The sequence below is a fragment of the Rousettus aegyptiacus genome, unplaced genomic scaffold (assembly GCF_014176215.1).
Source record: "Rousettus aegyptiacus isolate mRouAeg1 unplaced genomic scaffold, mRouAeg1.p scaffold_m13_p_4, whole genome shotgun sequence".
NCBI classification, from domain to species: Eukaryota; Metazoa; Chordata; class Mammalia; order Chiroptera; family Pteropodidae; genus Rousettus; species Rousettus aegyptiacus.
In genome coordinates this window covers 133,941,735-133,958,195 of record NW_023416307.1, presented here as the reverse complement: position 1 = coordinate 133,958,195, position 16,461 = coordinate 133,941,735, and the positions used below count along the sequence as shown (strand labels likewise).

The 16,461-nt window shown below is 32.6% G+C and overlaps 1 protein-coding gene across 6 annotated transcripts in view; it reads left to right on the top strand.

The window, feature by feature from the left end:
* Positions 1-16,461, top strand: part of TBC1D5 (TBC1 domain family member 5) — a 463,234-nt gene that overhangs the window by 154,769 nt on the left and 292,004 nt on the right. For 4 of the 6 annotated variants that reach the window (XM_016129299.2, XM_016129292.2, XM_016129294.2 and 1 more), the window contains one exon: positions 15,419-15,548. In XM_016129299.2, coding sequence (XP_015984785.2) covers positions 15,452-15,548 — 97 coding nt within the window. In that variant the 5' untranslated portion in view covers positions 15,419-15,451. Of the gene's footprint in view, positions 1-342; positions 476-1,893; positions 2,015-15,418; positions 15,549-16,461 lie in introns of all 6 variants that reach the window. The other 2 variants (XM_016129297.2, XM_016129298.2) reach the window with 2 other exon arrangements.

Here is a 16,461-nt window from a genome sequence, read left to right as displayed (position 1 = left end):
TAATCAGTTGAAGGCCAGAATAGAACAAAAGACTGACTTCTCTCCCAACAAGAGGAACTCCACAGTGGACTGACTTGGACTTCATCTACATTGTCATCTTTTTCTGCCTAATGGTCTTCAAACCAGAGTACTGACTCCTCCTGACATCCTTCAAACTGGAACACTGGCTTTTTTCATGGATCTTTAGCTTGCCTGCCCACCCTGCAGATTGAACTTGCCAGTTTCTGTAATCATGAGAGCCAATTCCTTATAATAAATGTCTCTAAATAAGTAAGCAAACAAACCTTTCTGTATATCTCCTAGTATATATGTAATCTCCTTTTTCGTTCTTTTTCCCTGGAGAACCCTGACTAATACAACAGATGAAAAGATTTTCAATCAAGAAGCAGTACGGAAGATGCTAATTAAAACTACGATTCGGATTGGCAAAAAGTAAAATGGCTCATGATACTCAGAGCTAGCAAGGAGATGGAAAGTAAGGATTCTCCCATAACAACGCGTGGTACTGCCACTTTGGATAACGTTTCGCAATATTTTGTTAGAGTTGAAGATGAGGAAATGATTTGATCCAGAAATTTCACTCCTAGATTAAAATTAATAGAGTTGTCATCAAAATAAGATATATTAAATATTAAAGTATAATATCTTAAATTTTATTTTTTTGTTTTAACATTCTCATGAAAATTATTTCATCCTTTTTTATATCTAGTTACTTCTTTAGCTTCATGTATGTGTCCTGCCACATGGGCTCACAATTGCTATTTTGTGCAGTCTTCTTTAGGGTGCTTACTAAAATTATTTTCAAAGTGAGATGGTTTAAAGAAAGACATTAAGAATTTCAACTATGTCCAATATTAAATCGTAGTAATAGCTAAAGAATATAGATTCATGTTTTTGGCCCTAAGACTCATTTTGTCAATAAATTACTAGACTGACTCTATAAGGAATGATGCTGATGTTACAGGAGGATGTGTGCTATATGTAAATAATCTGTGTATTAGAAGGCAAAGAATTAGGTTTTCAAATATGAGGAAGAGAATAGATCATACCAATGTATTTTTGTAATTAAATCATGTAGGGTTACTGCTTTGACTACTTATATTCACTTATCACATTTATTTAAATAACTAATGACCTTTTTCAGATACTTAGTAAAACCTTAGAGCTTCACACTACTTTGGACAAAGTCTACTATATTAAAAATAACTAGCCATCTTTCATTTCAAATTAAAATAGTATGTATTTATAGCTTTTAAAGTTATAGCATAAAAACATTTCTTCACTAAGGAAGACTGTAAAAATGTGCTTAAGTGAAAGTGAGTATATTTGGACTAGTGAGGTTGAATGATTATCTGGTTTCGAAAGCCTCTATTTATTAAAAAAAAATAGAAAAAAATTACTTTGATAATATCACTTAAAGTGCTTGATCCTATTTATTTCCATTAGAAATTAAGACAAAATTTCTAAGTCTTAAACAGTTTTCATACTCTTCAGATACATATTTATCTAATTCAGTGTGTAAACAGAACATTATAATTTCAAAGGACTGTGTCATTGTTTTACAAATGGCAAAACGTGGCATAAAGTTTGTTAGATTATCAAAGTTTTAAAATTAGGCAACGATTTCATTTAAATTAGTATGGCAAGTATTGTAGTTGTCTAATGTACTTTTAAACTTTTTATTGTGGTATAGAATGAAATTTTGGAATATTGTGCTACTATCTTCTGCCTAAGTGTACACACAGGAAGAAAGAGATCTATATTTTTGCTAGTAAAATTCTCTAGGAATTAGCATACGATTTGTGTATCCCCTCTGTAGTGCTTCTGTACCCACATTACTATTTGTGTATTTATTTGTTTTGTTCATTGCTCCCTTTTATATTCTTTTTCAAGTCTTCATTTGTTCTGCATGGAGTTTATGGAATTATTCTGTTCTTTAGTATGCATTGATGACTTGAAAAATTCTTCAGCAGTATCCATAGAACCTTTATGTTTTGTGACATCAGGATATTCTGTGAGTACTATGTGTTGTCTTCTGTCTTTTAAAATTATTCCTTTCTTCTTAATCCATCTTTCATTTTGTCAGTGGTTTAAACATTCCCTCTCATGAAAGTAAAATCTAAACCATTTTACTCTCTTTCAAAGGTCTTATTATGTTTACGTTTTTATCCTATACATATATATCAATTAGCTTATTGGACTTCTAAGTGGTTTGGGTATTAGAAAACATACAGACAGAAGTTATATGCACACAGGTCTCTTTTGAGTAAAGATGGAACCATTACAATCAATATGGATATCAGAGATTCTGAGAAAAACTCTCAAGTCATATCACTGTCCAGTGAAATTCAAATTCATTATTGTATAGTAAGTTTTAATATTTTAAATGACTGTCATTTCCTGGTATTTTATAAAGTCTGTATATATTTGTGTGTCATCAAGTTGGAGAATTGGAGTTTTTCTTGTCTATATTAATAATGATCACCTTCTACTATAACTGAAACATTTTCATATTCATACTGAGGCTTCTTGGTTCTTATGCCCAAGTATATAGAAGTTTCTGCTCCCTGAGCAAATATACTAGTCATTTCCGAAGTTAGTAATCAATTAATTTGGCAAGTTTAGTATGAAGAATAGCAATCTTCACATTATTAAACTTTTTAAATTTAAGGTTACATTTAGAGCTTATGCAGTATCATGGGCATTAACATTTTATTTACAATATGAGAATGAAAATGTTATATATTTGAATAAGAGTGGTCTCAAAAAATTCACAAAGTTCAATTTTTTTTTACTTTTTTTTTTCTAAATGTACCTATTTTTTTTTGGGTGGGAGGATGGGTAAAGATAATCTCAGCGTAAGAATAGTCATAAACTCTGTCTCCACCCAACAGGGTCTTCAGTGGCTCCTGGACTTTTGTTAGGAATGTTTCATTTTTCTGCAGTTTGACTTCCATTCAGAAGTTTTTGTTCACTTGTTTATTATTATAGTTCTTTGAACTCCTTAGAGCAATTGAAAAACTAGTTCCTCTGGGGCTGGGTCAGTACATTTGAGTAGTACATTGTGGCTTTTCCCATTAGCAATCAGATACCAGCACTGGAAAAACAGCTCTTTCCTCCTTTGAGTAAATTCTTTTGGAATCTCATCCTTTCACAGTTTTTATCTTATTTAATTCTGGAGCTCCTACAGTGGACATACAACATATTTTCCCATAGATATTCATCTTTATCTGCTGGTAGGGTTGTCGGAGAAAATATACAATACACCTTTAAATTTGAATTTCAAATAAAAGGTGAATACTTTTTAGTATATTCTAAATATTACTTTTGTTGTTTTTTTTTGAAATTCAAATTTAACTGGTTGTCAGTATTTTAATTTTATTTTAATTATTTCAATTAATTATTAATGCTGAGTCTGGCAACCCATATCCTGAGCTCTTTCCACACTAAACTTTGAGCCCCTTGAGTGAAGGGGGGTGATTGTAACTTAATTCATCTGTACCTAGTTTTCCTGTCCCCATGATAATTGGTGATTTTTATTGACTGAAAGAATGAGCTCTATAATTATCTTTAATGTTTCTTTATTTAAGTATGTATAAAGCAACTTTGCTCTACTGACTTTGCCCTTTTATGTGAATTAAATTCATTGAAAAAAATTATGTTTCAATGAATAGTCGCAGATCTCAACCTTAATTAAAATTTTTTTATCCCTCCTTCTCTTCCCTTCTTTTCGTCATCTCTCTTCCCCTTCTCTTTCCAGCTCTTACTATAATTAGCCAGCATTAACAGCAAATGTTTGCTTTAGTTAAATTATTCAGAACATTTATTTTACTTGTCAAAGGTTAGATCAGGTTGTTGTTTGAACTGGTAATTAAATGCAGGCTAATATGCTCTCATATTTATATGCACTATAAGCTTGGTTCCTCATCATTCTGTATAATTTTATGATGTTCAAGGCTGACATTTCAAAAAGGTTTTTGATTTCATGGGAAAAAAAAACATTCTGAGTAATCTAGTTTGTTATCTGATGTGAGTATCCAAAGTTATAGTTGAAAGTGAATACTACATTTCAGTGCATGCATTATCATGGTGGTAATTTTCACCATGCAGTGTATAGAATTAAGCTCACTGCTTATTGAATTTGCATTTTCTATGAGAATCAGTGCTGTAGTACTTGGCCCCTAGTTAGGTCTTCAATATGTATTTGTTAAATGAGTATTTTAGGTCATATTAAATAGTACGGAGTATAGTTCAGTTTCTGTAGCTCCAACAGTGTAATCTAAGGTGATATTTATTCCTATAACATACTTCAAGATGCTTTTAAATCATTTCAGCTTGTATGCTTGTGCATAGGAACAAGTGTAACTCAATCTTCATATCTGGGAATTATACTATGTTGTGTGTCTTTTGGGTTTTATTGATTTATTGAATAATTGATTTTTGGAAGTTCTTGTATACTGGTACCTTGAACTATAGATGAAAAAAACACATTCTCTCTCCTTAGAGAGAGTAGAGGTTAGTGGAACATCAACCTTTATACTAAAGAATGGTTGATGTTAGTTTGGAGTTAAACATGAGCTAAATGGGCATCTGAATCAAAATGGAGGAAGGAATGTTAAGGGAAGGTGACTTTTGAGCTGGATCTTAGGAACAGGTAGCAATTGGTTAGGCAGAGAAGGTCAGGATAGTAGTAACAGGTAGAGGAGCCATATGTGTGGAAGTTCTGAGTTACGCAGTTCGGTACAGCTAAGAAAGATTAAATGTGGAGAAGCAGCAGAAGATGTTTCCTCTTTACTTGAAAGTATTCAGTGGCCTCCACTGCCCTTATAACACTGCTCAGAATCTGAAGTGTGATCTGTAAGCTATTTCTTATATAGTCTTTGTCTTCTTCCTGAGCCTGATCATGAACTAACCTGGGCCTGACTCCTTACAACTTTGAATGGAATGTGCATGTACACTTTGTCCTCCGAGCCCTTACACGTTTCCTCTGCCAACAATACCCTTCCTCCCTCATCTAGTCAGTTCTTGCTCTCTACTTACAGTCTGCACCACCTTTTAGTTAGCAATGTAATCTTCAAAAGATTTAGTCATACATCTGCTGTCTTATGAAGAATTTTTAATATTGATTATTATTGTCAGTAAACTACAACAGTGAATCTTGGTTCCTCTGCAGTCTTTAGTATATGTTCCCACACATGATCTTATTTAATCCTCACATCACTCATCAGATAGGTATTATATGAGATTAACAAATAGATAAAATTTCTTTAATTACAAAATGCCATCCTTTATCTAGAATTTAATTTCTTCTGAAGAGAAAATAGATAATTGAAATAAAAGTAAAATATCTTTCAAAACAAGTAGATATAGAGTTATAGCATACCTTCAATGTGTTTGTTTATGTGTATTTTTAATAAAATTGACTTAAAAGATTAGCCACAAGATATCATGTACTCGATGTCAAATATAAACCAGATGTTATACTAAAATACTTTCAAATTTATTTTTATCATTGAAATATTCCATTTTTTTGTTAATGTACATAAGGATACTTGGAAATTTTAATGGTTATCTTTATTCATGAACTTCATTAATTTGATTAATCTCAATCATTGATTTATAGCATATTCTCATCATTGGCCTGCACATTATTTATTATTATTTTCTTCAATTTTTCTTACTATTTTATTATTTTTTATGGGTGGTTAACTTTGTAAAGGTTTTATATTGTATAAAAATGTTACTTGTTTCTCAGAAATTTCTCAATCTAAGCATTTACAGTTGAAATGCAAGGCCTTATGGCAGTCTCATCTACTGTGCTAGTGTGTTTAAGAGGTGGTCTCTAGTTCTAGCCTTGAACAAGCAATGGGTTATTTTTTCCTGTAAGTGGATAGGATAGGGTTGACTCACAGAGCACAGGTCATAGGCTAGGCAAAATGCACAGAAGCTTTCTTGCTGTCTTTGGTCTTCCATGTTTTCCGTGGGACAGGGGAGGATTTCTAGCTAAAGGGCAAGGTTAAATGTAGCAGTTTCCCATATAATTTAGGGTGCGGTGAGTGAAGATGGCAGAAGAAAGTGTGTAGGTGTATCTGAGAGCCTGTTGGTCTGCAGGGAACTTGAATTCTCTTCTCCCGTTCTGTGTATTTGAGCGTGTGCTGAACAGCAGCACAGACCAAGTGTTTGTTTAGCTGCCTCAGGCTCTCTCCCTAGTGTAGGGCCCCGGGTCTGGTGCTGACTCTCACCTAGAGGACCAGTCATTACTTCTTTAAAATGATTATTATTATAAGATCTTAATTACCTAATTTCTAGTGTGTTTTATGGGATCTGTCTTCTCAAATATCTTTAATTCTAATCTCTTTAACATTTATTTTGTGCTAATATATATCCCTGGCATGTACCTTAGGAATTCTTGAAAAACTGATTTAAATTAATAACTGACTTGAATTCAATTAGATTTCCTTTCATTGTACCTTATTGGACTCTTTCCAACTATTATCAGGAAGGCCATAATATATACAAAAATAATATATACCTTCCGAATATGGGAGATACAGTAGAGAATAAAATAAATAAGGCCTTTGCATTCATAGAACTGATAATAAGAGGATGAAGTAATACGTAATATGTGGTAATAGGTAGTGATAAAAGTTATAAAAAAAGTAAAGCTGGGTAATGGGATGAAGAGTATCGGAGGGTGTATGCTGAATGTGGGCCTGTGGTCATGGGTGACCTCACAAATAAGGCAACGTTTGAGCCTGAACTTAAAGGCAGTGCGGGCAGAGAACCATGTGGATATCTGAGGGAAGTGTTTTGGAACTGAGAAAAGTACAAAGGCCCCTGTGGCAAGAACCTGCTTGGCACATTTGAGGAACTATATCGAGGCCATTAGGGCTGGAGGGCTTGAGTGGCAAGGGGGAGAGTTATAGCATTAAAATCAAAACAGTAGCTGTGGCCAAGATCATGTACAGTTTGTGAAGATTGTGTATTTCGTTCTGAGTGAGATAGGAAGCCACTAGAAAGTTTTGAGCAGAGGTGAGACATGAGCTGAGTTAAATTTTAAGTAGATCACTCAGGCAGCTGTGAGTAAATGGACAGCCAGGTTAGAAACAGCGAGACTTATTGGAGGCAATTAAATAGTTATGTCACGGTTGGCAGTGACCTAGATCAGGATAACTGTGGTACAGAATGATCCGATTCTTGATTTTATTCTGAAGGAAGAATCAGCAAGATTTGCCAGTGCATTAGATATGCTCCAGGAAAAGCTTTCTGAGCTGACCTGAATTTGAGCAGATACCTGTGTGATATTAAGGGGCAGAGTGTTCTCAGCGAAGGAAATGGAGACGTGCAAAGACCTAAAGTGGCAGTGAGCTGCTCTTTTGTTTAAGGGATAGAAAGAAGTATTGTGTGGTCAAGCACATTGAGGGAGGGGCAGAATGGTGTCAGAGGGTTAAGAGTGGGCCTGGACTTAAAGAGTTTGGATTTTATGCTAAGTATGTTGAGAAATGATTTACAATGAAAAAAAAAAATCTCATTGGATATCATGTGGCAATAGATTATAGGAGGCAGATATGTTAGGCTGATTTCAGCTAGCAATAACAAAATCTCTATTGGGTGATACAGTAAGGATTCTATTACGTATAGCAAGAAGGCTAAAGGTAGGGTGAGTCTAGGATTGATTAATTTATTGCAATTAAGAGTATATATCTTGGTAATTGAGAGGAAAACTACTAGAAGCCTCTGGGCAACTTCCATTCACATTGAATGGCTCATTCCAGCCAATCTGGCACAAGGAATTGGGACCATCAAGATTGGCTTAGAACAATTATGACTCTTCATCCCCTTGATACCTCTCCAGGAGCATGTCGCCTGAACAAAATTTGGATTTTATTGGGAAGGTAATAAAGAGTGTTTTTATCAGCAAGGAAGAATGGAAGCTGGGAGGGCTGTTAGGAGGGTATTGCAAGAGTTTAGGTGAGAGATGAAGGCTAAAACTAGGGTGTTAGGAGCCACCATATTCCAGGAGTGAAGCAAATGCTTGAATAAAAAATATTAACTTTCTCCTGAAGTCTTCCATTACATAACTTTTCTCTGTAAGAAGACTCTAGACTAATGCTGTTGACAGAAATATAGAGCAAACTTGAGTCTTCATATTCTAAGTACTGGCACTTACTACTTAATACTGTCGTGCGGTCTCCTGTGGTACATCCCAGTGAGGAAGATACTGCCCTAGAGGAGCAATGAGAAATTACTCTGGCACCAGGCCACAAAGGAAAAGTAGAGTGTTCATTTATATATAGAATTTACAAAGTTGACTAGGTATGGAAAAAAGGTATGATTGAAACTGTGGAGGGAGGAAAGTGTAAATGTTTGTATGTAACAAGCTGCTCTGGACAGAATCAGGTGACAAATCTTAGCTGTTGGCCTTCCTGCAGTGATGTCACTTGCTACTGTAGTGATTGGTGTAATGTGAATCCATAGCATTTGGGGATTTAGGTCATTTTGGCTGTTTGATAGTGACTCCAAAGGTTCAGCGTGACTTACTCATAAATTATGATTTCATCGAGTCGAGGCATATGTAAGTTATGCCTGCGTCCACAGCTTACTCGTTATTTTCTTTTCTCACCAGATACGCGTGTAGTCTCAGATGGTGATTTGGGAAAGCACCTTGCAACGATATAGGGCCTAATAAATTTATAATCCTAGATTTTGAAAAAGCTTGCATGGGAGATAAGTAAACTAGAATTCTTTACATTACATTGTAGTTAACATAATTAAAAGTTTATCCTATAAATCCTGGTTTAATTTTTCTTAGGACATTTATTAAATCATTGTTGCCATTTGAGGTGGTTTCGCCAGTAATAACTGTGTGACCTTGAATAAGTTACTTAACTTCTCTGGTTTTCTTAACATAAAAAGGGATAATAGCCACACAGAGTTGTTGGGAGGTTTAAGTGTAAAAGTGTCTAAACAGTGCCTACTTCCTATTAAATGCTGTATTTTTTATGTTAATATTAAATTAAAAGTGCTATCTTTAATGAAGTTTCTTTGGATTTTCTAGCCCTACATCTTACTTATGGCCAAGGGATAAATGTCAGATCCACATGGTCTTTTAGAAGGCTCTCCCCACAGTTGGTCGTATGCTTCTAAAACACCTCAGGCCTCCCCAGGTTTGCACCAAAGGGAGATTTTTTGTTTGTTTTATAACAAAATGTTTGATTTGATTTGATCTGATTTGATTTGATTTGATACTTATGTGAAGAACAGCCATTTATTTCTTTTTCTTAGTATCATCATCAGTTTAATATAATTGGCCAAGTTATTTATTATCAGTTTTCTCTTTTCAAATATTGCTCATTCTTCCTAAATTCCTAATTGTTAGTTGCCTTGGTTTTATGAAAACCTGACTGAGTAGTTTAATAGAGGTGGTATCTATATAAAATAGGGGCAGAAACAATTGAGAGTAGTATTTTTATCTCTGTATACAAACAAAAGTTTTAGTCACTAGGCTGAGCTACTTTCCCAATTTTTGCATCTTGAGCATCTGTTCAGGAGAACTCTGAAGCCATATGAGGCTACGCCGCGGAGAGCTTTGTGTTAGGCCACTTTAACTCTTTATAATGCTTGATTTCTCTCTCTCTCTCTCTCTCTCTCTCTCTCTGTCTCTCTCTCTCTCTTTTTTTATGGCCTTAATTGCCATTTTCTATGACTTCATAGCATTTGAATAGTGACATGTGAATCATATTCTTATTTTGTAATATAGAATATTTAAGGTCACTTTTGACCTTTCATGTATTATATTCTACATATTTCTGATTACGTATATTGTTTATGAGTGTAGTATTTTTATAGTGGATTGTTTAACCTAAACATCTTGTTTTGATAACCTGGAATCATAAAGCTTAAATTTGTTTTAATTTTCTTTTGATCACTGTTCTTAGTATATAGACCCTTATTGTAGATTTATACCTATTTAATAGACAACACTTGAGTAGTACAGTTGTGTGGTTTCAGGATTTTACCAATGGGTGATATTTAATATTGAATGACGTGTATTAAGACAAATGCTTTTATATATAATTTATTTGGCATTGTAAATGCATTTATCTTGTGAAAAACAGACCCCCCTGTTGTCAGACGAAGTATTCTGAAAAGGTTTGGAGTAAATAAATAATAAAACTACTTTGATATACAATCTAACCAATATTAAATATTAAGACTTTCAGATGATTGCTTTTAATACTTAATTAACGTATTTAAAGTCCAATGTAACCCTCTTACATTAAAGATTGGTAGAATTTAAAAATAAAACTTCTTTCGATTTTTTGCTTTTGCTCCCTCCTTCCCTCTCTCCTGCTCCCCACCCCTACCTCTTTCTTTCCTTTTCTTCCTTCCTCCTTTTCTACCTCTTTCTCTCCCTTATAATTAAGACTTTTAGACATCATTATTTTCATGGTCAAATTTACCAACATTCCTAAATAAAATATATTTTTGTCAATTCTATAGATAATGTTCAATTGCTCTATATTTTAATTTGAAAATATAGCTTCTATAAAAAATTTCTTGCTTTTATAGCCAAGATGTTATACTCAGCATTGTAAAAGTATGCTACCTGTAACAGATACTTATTCATGCTGTATTCTCTCCCCCTTTTATACTGGTGCTCTGGAAATAGTTCATTTAAGTGCTTTGATATGCCTTTCTTATAGGAGATATCTTTATGTAAAGTAATATTACTTTGTCATTTCAGTGTTAGACTTTTAAGTTTACCATCCGTCAAGAATTTAAATGAATGAAGTATGCTTATATGAGCTTTCTGAATATGGATGTCTTTAGAAGACACAATTCAGAATGCTAATTCTATGCCTGTGTATTAAAAACAGTGAAAGAATACAAGCCGAAATACATAGAACTTCAGATTCAGAGGGAATACATTATTTTTCTAGAGGCTTTGATTATATGATGCCATTTTAAAAGAGAAAATTTTATTCAACTAACCTGTTGTTTTCTCTGTACAATGCTAATAATTTAAAATTCTCAGATACTGCTTGTATTACTTCAGTTTACACGAAAAATAATATTATTTTGAAATTTTATTTAATAGGCTTTAAAACTGTTTTCTAAGCTTTAGTGCTAAACTCCTACTCTTTAATTAAATATGAACTATTTTACATGACTTTCTTTTTTTTCAGACAGGTCACTTTTATCTTAAGATTTAATACTGCAAGAACAGAATTTTGAAGGCAATACAACTGTCCTTAGGATTAGCTTAGTATTTTAAATGGCAATTTTAGCCTAATGTGTCATTTCCTGTAACCAAGATAGGAGTAACACTGTATTCTACAACCAGTTTTGACTTTTTTGAATTCGAGTTCATGTGAAGCAGAAACTGTTATTTATAGTAAGTATAGCAAAAAAAGAGCTATCTCCTTTCTCAGGTCTTGGAAGGTATATTGCTGTGTTTTCTAAATTAGAAAAGAATAAGGTTGCCTTTACTTTTAAGAGTTATTTGAATACTATTTTTGTCAATCAGGAAAATTCTAGAGACAGCTTAGTATTATTTAAGAAATCTGAAATCCATCAATTATGGATTCGAGTAGTCATTTACATTTTGGTTATTATATATTTTTCTCTCTATATATCTAGTTTCTGTGTAAAGCAGATTAAAGCATACCAAGTATAGAAATCTGAGTTTGTAATATAGATATGAAATGTAATGGTCTTCTATGAGTTTCAAAATATTTATGCCATTTTGACTTTGATAGTGATTATCTTAAAATTTTCAAACCAAAAAATTATTTCCTTAATTCTTTGTTTGGATTTTTATCAAATATTTTTCTTATAGTCTGATACTTATAGGTAAAGATTAATTCATAATAGTGATTAAAATAAATATAGGTTTATTTGTTTTAAAACCTTTGGTGTTCTGCTTTGTAGTAGTGAAATATATAGGTTTGTTGGTATAGTCACAGGACACAAGTTGGAAAATTCTTAAGAAAATTATTTCACATTTAAAAGCAACATTATATTACAGTTTTATGAGATAATCACAATAGCAGTAACCAACACTCTTAAATATTGTTTTTATTGTAGAAAGCTAAAATAGCCGTTTGTATTTAAAACAAAACAGAAAACAAAGCAGCACCTGCTTAATAAGTTACTTTTGACTAGATTACTTAAATCCATAATTAAAAGAAAAGTAAGAACATTATCCCAACATTTTGCAACAGATTTCTTCAAAATAACTCTGTTTCTATTCATCAGGTTTGCTTTAATTATAAAAGCATTTCAGTGACTCTGTTTCAGTCTATAGGCATAATAAATTAGAATATAGTGGATGCCTGATTGTTAGAATGGTTGTAGACTGGTGTACTTGGTAAATTTGTATTCTGGTTATTGGGAATTACCACTGACTTGTCGATTTCTAAAGAATTATTATTAAAGCTAAAATCAAGTGGCTTCTTGAACTTAACTTTTTCTAAAGAGTCAAAAAGACATTAAGCAGCTTTGAGCATCTTGAATAAATATATGAATATCTCATATTGTAGAGTATTATATTTTAGCTATAGAAAAGTTTTTTATGTCCTTTAACAAATATACTTTGATATCAGTTTGCTTGTCACTTGTCTGTTTCTTATAAAATTAGAATACATAAAATCCCCTTATTTGTATAGTTTAGGTATATGAAGTCTGTAACAGTGGAAGTATACTATAAAAATAAGAAATTAAGGTAATGATATGAAAACATGGATAAGACATTAAAGAAAATTTGAGGAAATCTGGCAGTTAACTTGGAATATGCTTTTTCAAATGTTTACTCTTGTATTTTTGAGTATAACAAAATGTATAGAGAAAATGAATCTTACATTAAAATAGTTGTCCATGGGCCAAATACAATTTTGAAATATGTTTAATCTGTTCCACATGATTTTTTTTTAATTTGAATTATTTGCCAACACTTACAAGTAAAGTGATTTCACATAAAATTCTGGATTTCTAGCATGTCTTGAAAAAGTTAAAGCAGGATAAAGGACGTTCCAATTATTCACAGATCCTATCTTCTTATACCTCCTTGTTTTATACCTTGTCTGTCTTGTTCATTAATGGGAGCCAAATGTAGTATAGGAGTAAAGAATGTGAGCTCTAAAACCAAACAGTATGGGTACAGATTCTGGCTTCAACACCTGCTAATTGTGTGATGATAGACAAATCACTTAATCTCTCTATACCTCAGTTTTTTTCTTGGGTAAAATAAAAATGATGATGAAGATACGTCATAGCATTGTTGGGAGGATGAAATGATGAGTATACATGAAGCATTTAGAGTGGTTTTCATTAGCATATTCTCATTGCTCAGTAGATGTTAACTGTAATTAATAATGCTTTTTGCCTGACCCCATTAGGCATTTAAGTTTGGTAATCTGTACTTCTCCTTAGTATAAGACTTTATTTCTTAATCTATTCATTCGATTAGCAGAATTTATCAGATATAACCGATCATCTGCATTTGACTATCCGCTACTAGATTATATTCCCCAGAGTTCCTTCTCTATAGTCTCAAAAATTGAGCTGAGTAAAATTGAGGAACTAATTTGCTTTATTTAGTGATTCATGAATCAGGCAGCCTCCCATCTAGTAAATAGAGAGGAGCTCTAAGTTGCTGTGCAAAATAAAAGTCTTTTATAGGCATAAGTGGGAAAAGAGATTATTTTGGGTTTAGGTAACATGGGTATAGGGGCAGAAATGGGTTACCTCATAGTGGTGACCAGTAATTCCAGGTTGACTGGTTAGAAGTTACGTTCCTGGGAGAAGCTGAAACTGCAGTTAGGTTAGGTATTGGGTCTTGGTTTGCTGATGTGGGGCTTAGCACAAGTGACTTCATTTTGGGCCTTTTGTTTCTTTTTTTGCAATTGTAAGAATTCGGTATATGTTGATTGATTTGCATACAGAAGTGGATATTGTCTAGATTTATGGATTTAAGATTTATAGCTTTAGAAATTCTTACCGTATGTTGGCAATGAAAGTTTTCTTCTTTCTCTTGTTAATTTTGCCCTACTCTCTGCTTCTGTCAGTGTAGCTTGAAATTTCAAAAGTAATTTAATTTAAAAAATCTTTAATCAAATTGTATTTATAGAAATGATAATTGAGGAGAAAAACCTTCAAAGTGATAAAAGAAAATATAGTTGGTTATTTATATAATCTTGCCTTTGTAAGCATAATACCAGAGGCCCAGAGGCATAAAGGAGATATAGATATACTTGGGTATATCATAAAAGTGAAAAAATTGCTTATGTTCCACAAATGCCATGTAATTTGGAGACAGACACACTAAGAAAAAATGTATGTATCATATGACAAAGGTTTAATATTCTTAATATTTAAAGCATACTTATAAATCATGAAGACAATCATAATAATAAACTCTATCCATGAAAGACAATAAACAGATATGAAAGAAAACATATGCAGTCTTCAATAATCTCACTAGTTATCAAACAAATGCAATATAAGATTTGACTGTCTCAGTGGTCCAAAAAAAAAAACAAACAAACAAAAAAATGAATTACCTATTCTCATTGTTAATGAAGGTCCAGGGAAATGAATTGTTATGGACAAATCTTCCTAGAGCACATTTTGCCAAAAATGTATCACAAAATTTTATTTTTTAAAAAATACATGTTTCGGTCCAGCAATTACAATAAGAATTTATCCTAAGGAAGGGAATAGTCATGGATGCGACACAAAGATTTTGAATAACTGAAGGCATCCTGACTGTTTACTAATAAGGAATTGGTTGCATAAATTGTTAAAGCTGTATAATGGAATACTGGGGAAGCATTAGAAGTGCTAATATAGACTTTTTTATGGGCAGGAAAATAACGATAATTTATATAATCAGCTTGTTTAATGTGATGGACCACATTAAAAAAATACATATTTTAAATGCCCAGAACAAGGACAGGAAGGAATATATATATAATCAACTGAAATGTTAACAGTAATGCTAATATAATTATGAATGATTTTGGTTTGCTATATTTCTTACATTTTGAAACTTTCTATTGTAAATGTATATTCTTTTGACAGTAAAACAAAAGGATGTTGCAAATGTGACAATAATTTAACTTACGATTTAAACTTTTGTGCAGTTTATTGACAATAAATATGATTGAACATTGAGGTAAATAAATGGTTACCAATGAAATTCAGATTTGGGGAGAAATTCCTGAAATGGAATTTAGTGCCACTTTTTTGTTTCTTTGCATATGCCTACTAATGTGTAGTAACAACAGTCCTGAGAATATGTGGAAAACTTGTTAATGTCTGTAATGCTCATTAAATTGTTTCAGTCTTGTATTTATTCCCCGTCATAGCAGAAAGAACAAATAGTCATATATTTTTTCTATTTTTCATCTCCCAGGTAGTCCAAAGGTGACGTTGTCCACTTTTGAAAATGTATCATTCCTTATCTGAAACCAGACATCCTCTGCAGCCAGAAGAACAAGAAGTGGGCATTGACCCGTTGTCGAGTTACTCAAACAAGACTGGAGGTGAGTTTCGTATGCAGTTGCATTCTGGGGGTGCTGGAAAACCTAGCAGAGGGTCTCCAGTTAGCAATGCCTGCCTTATTTATGTGTGCAGTTCTCTAGATGAAGCTGAGCAGGGCAACTTTTAAGAACATTTCCATGGATAGGTAGGTATACAGCGCTCTGACACCAACGAATACCACAGAATATTGACTTTCAATTATAGGCAGAAGCATTAGCCAAATTTTGAATGCACTATCATTCATTTTTTAAAAACCATAAACAGTTATTTCAGCATCAGGCTGTTGAAATGCATAATGGTCTTTGTCAGACTTCTTTTAAAGCAGTCTAAGCTTTTGGTGTTGATTTTATAGGGATTTTTTTCACCTCCAAAAAGTTGAGACTATTCCAGGATAAAAGACTTGCCTGATTCTTTTTTCCTTTTTTAATAATTGAAATTTGTGTTGTACTTTTAAAGATCTATGCATCGAAATTGTTAAAAGATAGATTGTTAAAAGGTAAATTGTATTCAGTGTCTACCCTACAAAAATTTATTAAATGTGTATGTGTCAGAGCTCTGTATTATTTTCTCAGTATTAGTAATAATAGAGTATCTTAGAAGGAAAGGAGTTTTTGAGAATTCTTGAAACCTTATCCTTATTTTTAACTAATTCACTAAATATTTGATAAAGTTGATTTATTGACTCAGATCTACCATTATGTCATGTTTTGGGAATTTTAAAAATAATTGATTCCTTAAAGTGGCTATTTCTTTAGTGTACAAGGTCTTGACTTTATGGGGTTTATGTTGAAAATAGTGTAACTTGCCATACAACTTATTTTTGTGATTTTATTTTTATATTTGCTTTTATCTAAAAAGTCTCAAAAAGACTGGTGTTTAGGGTTTTTAAATATGAAAAATAATGTGAAAATTATT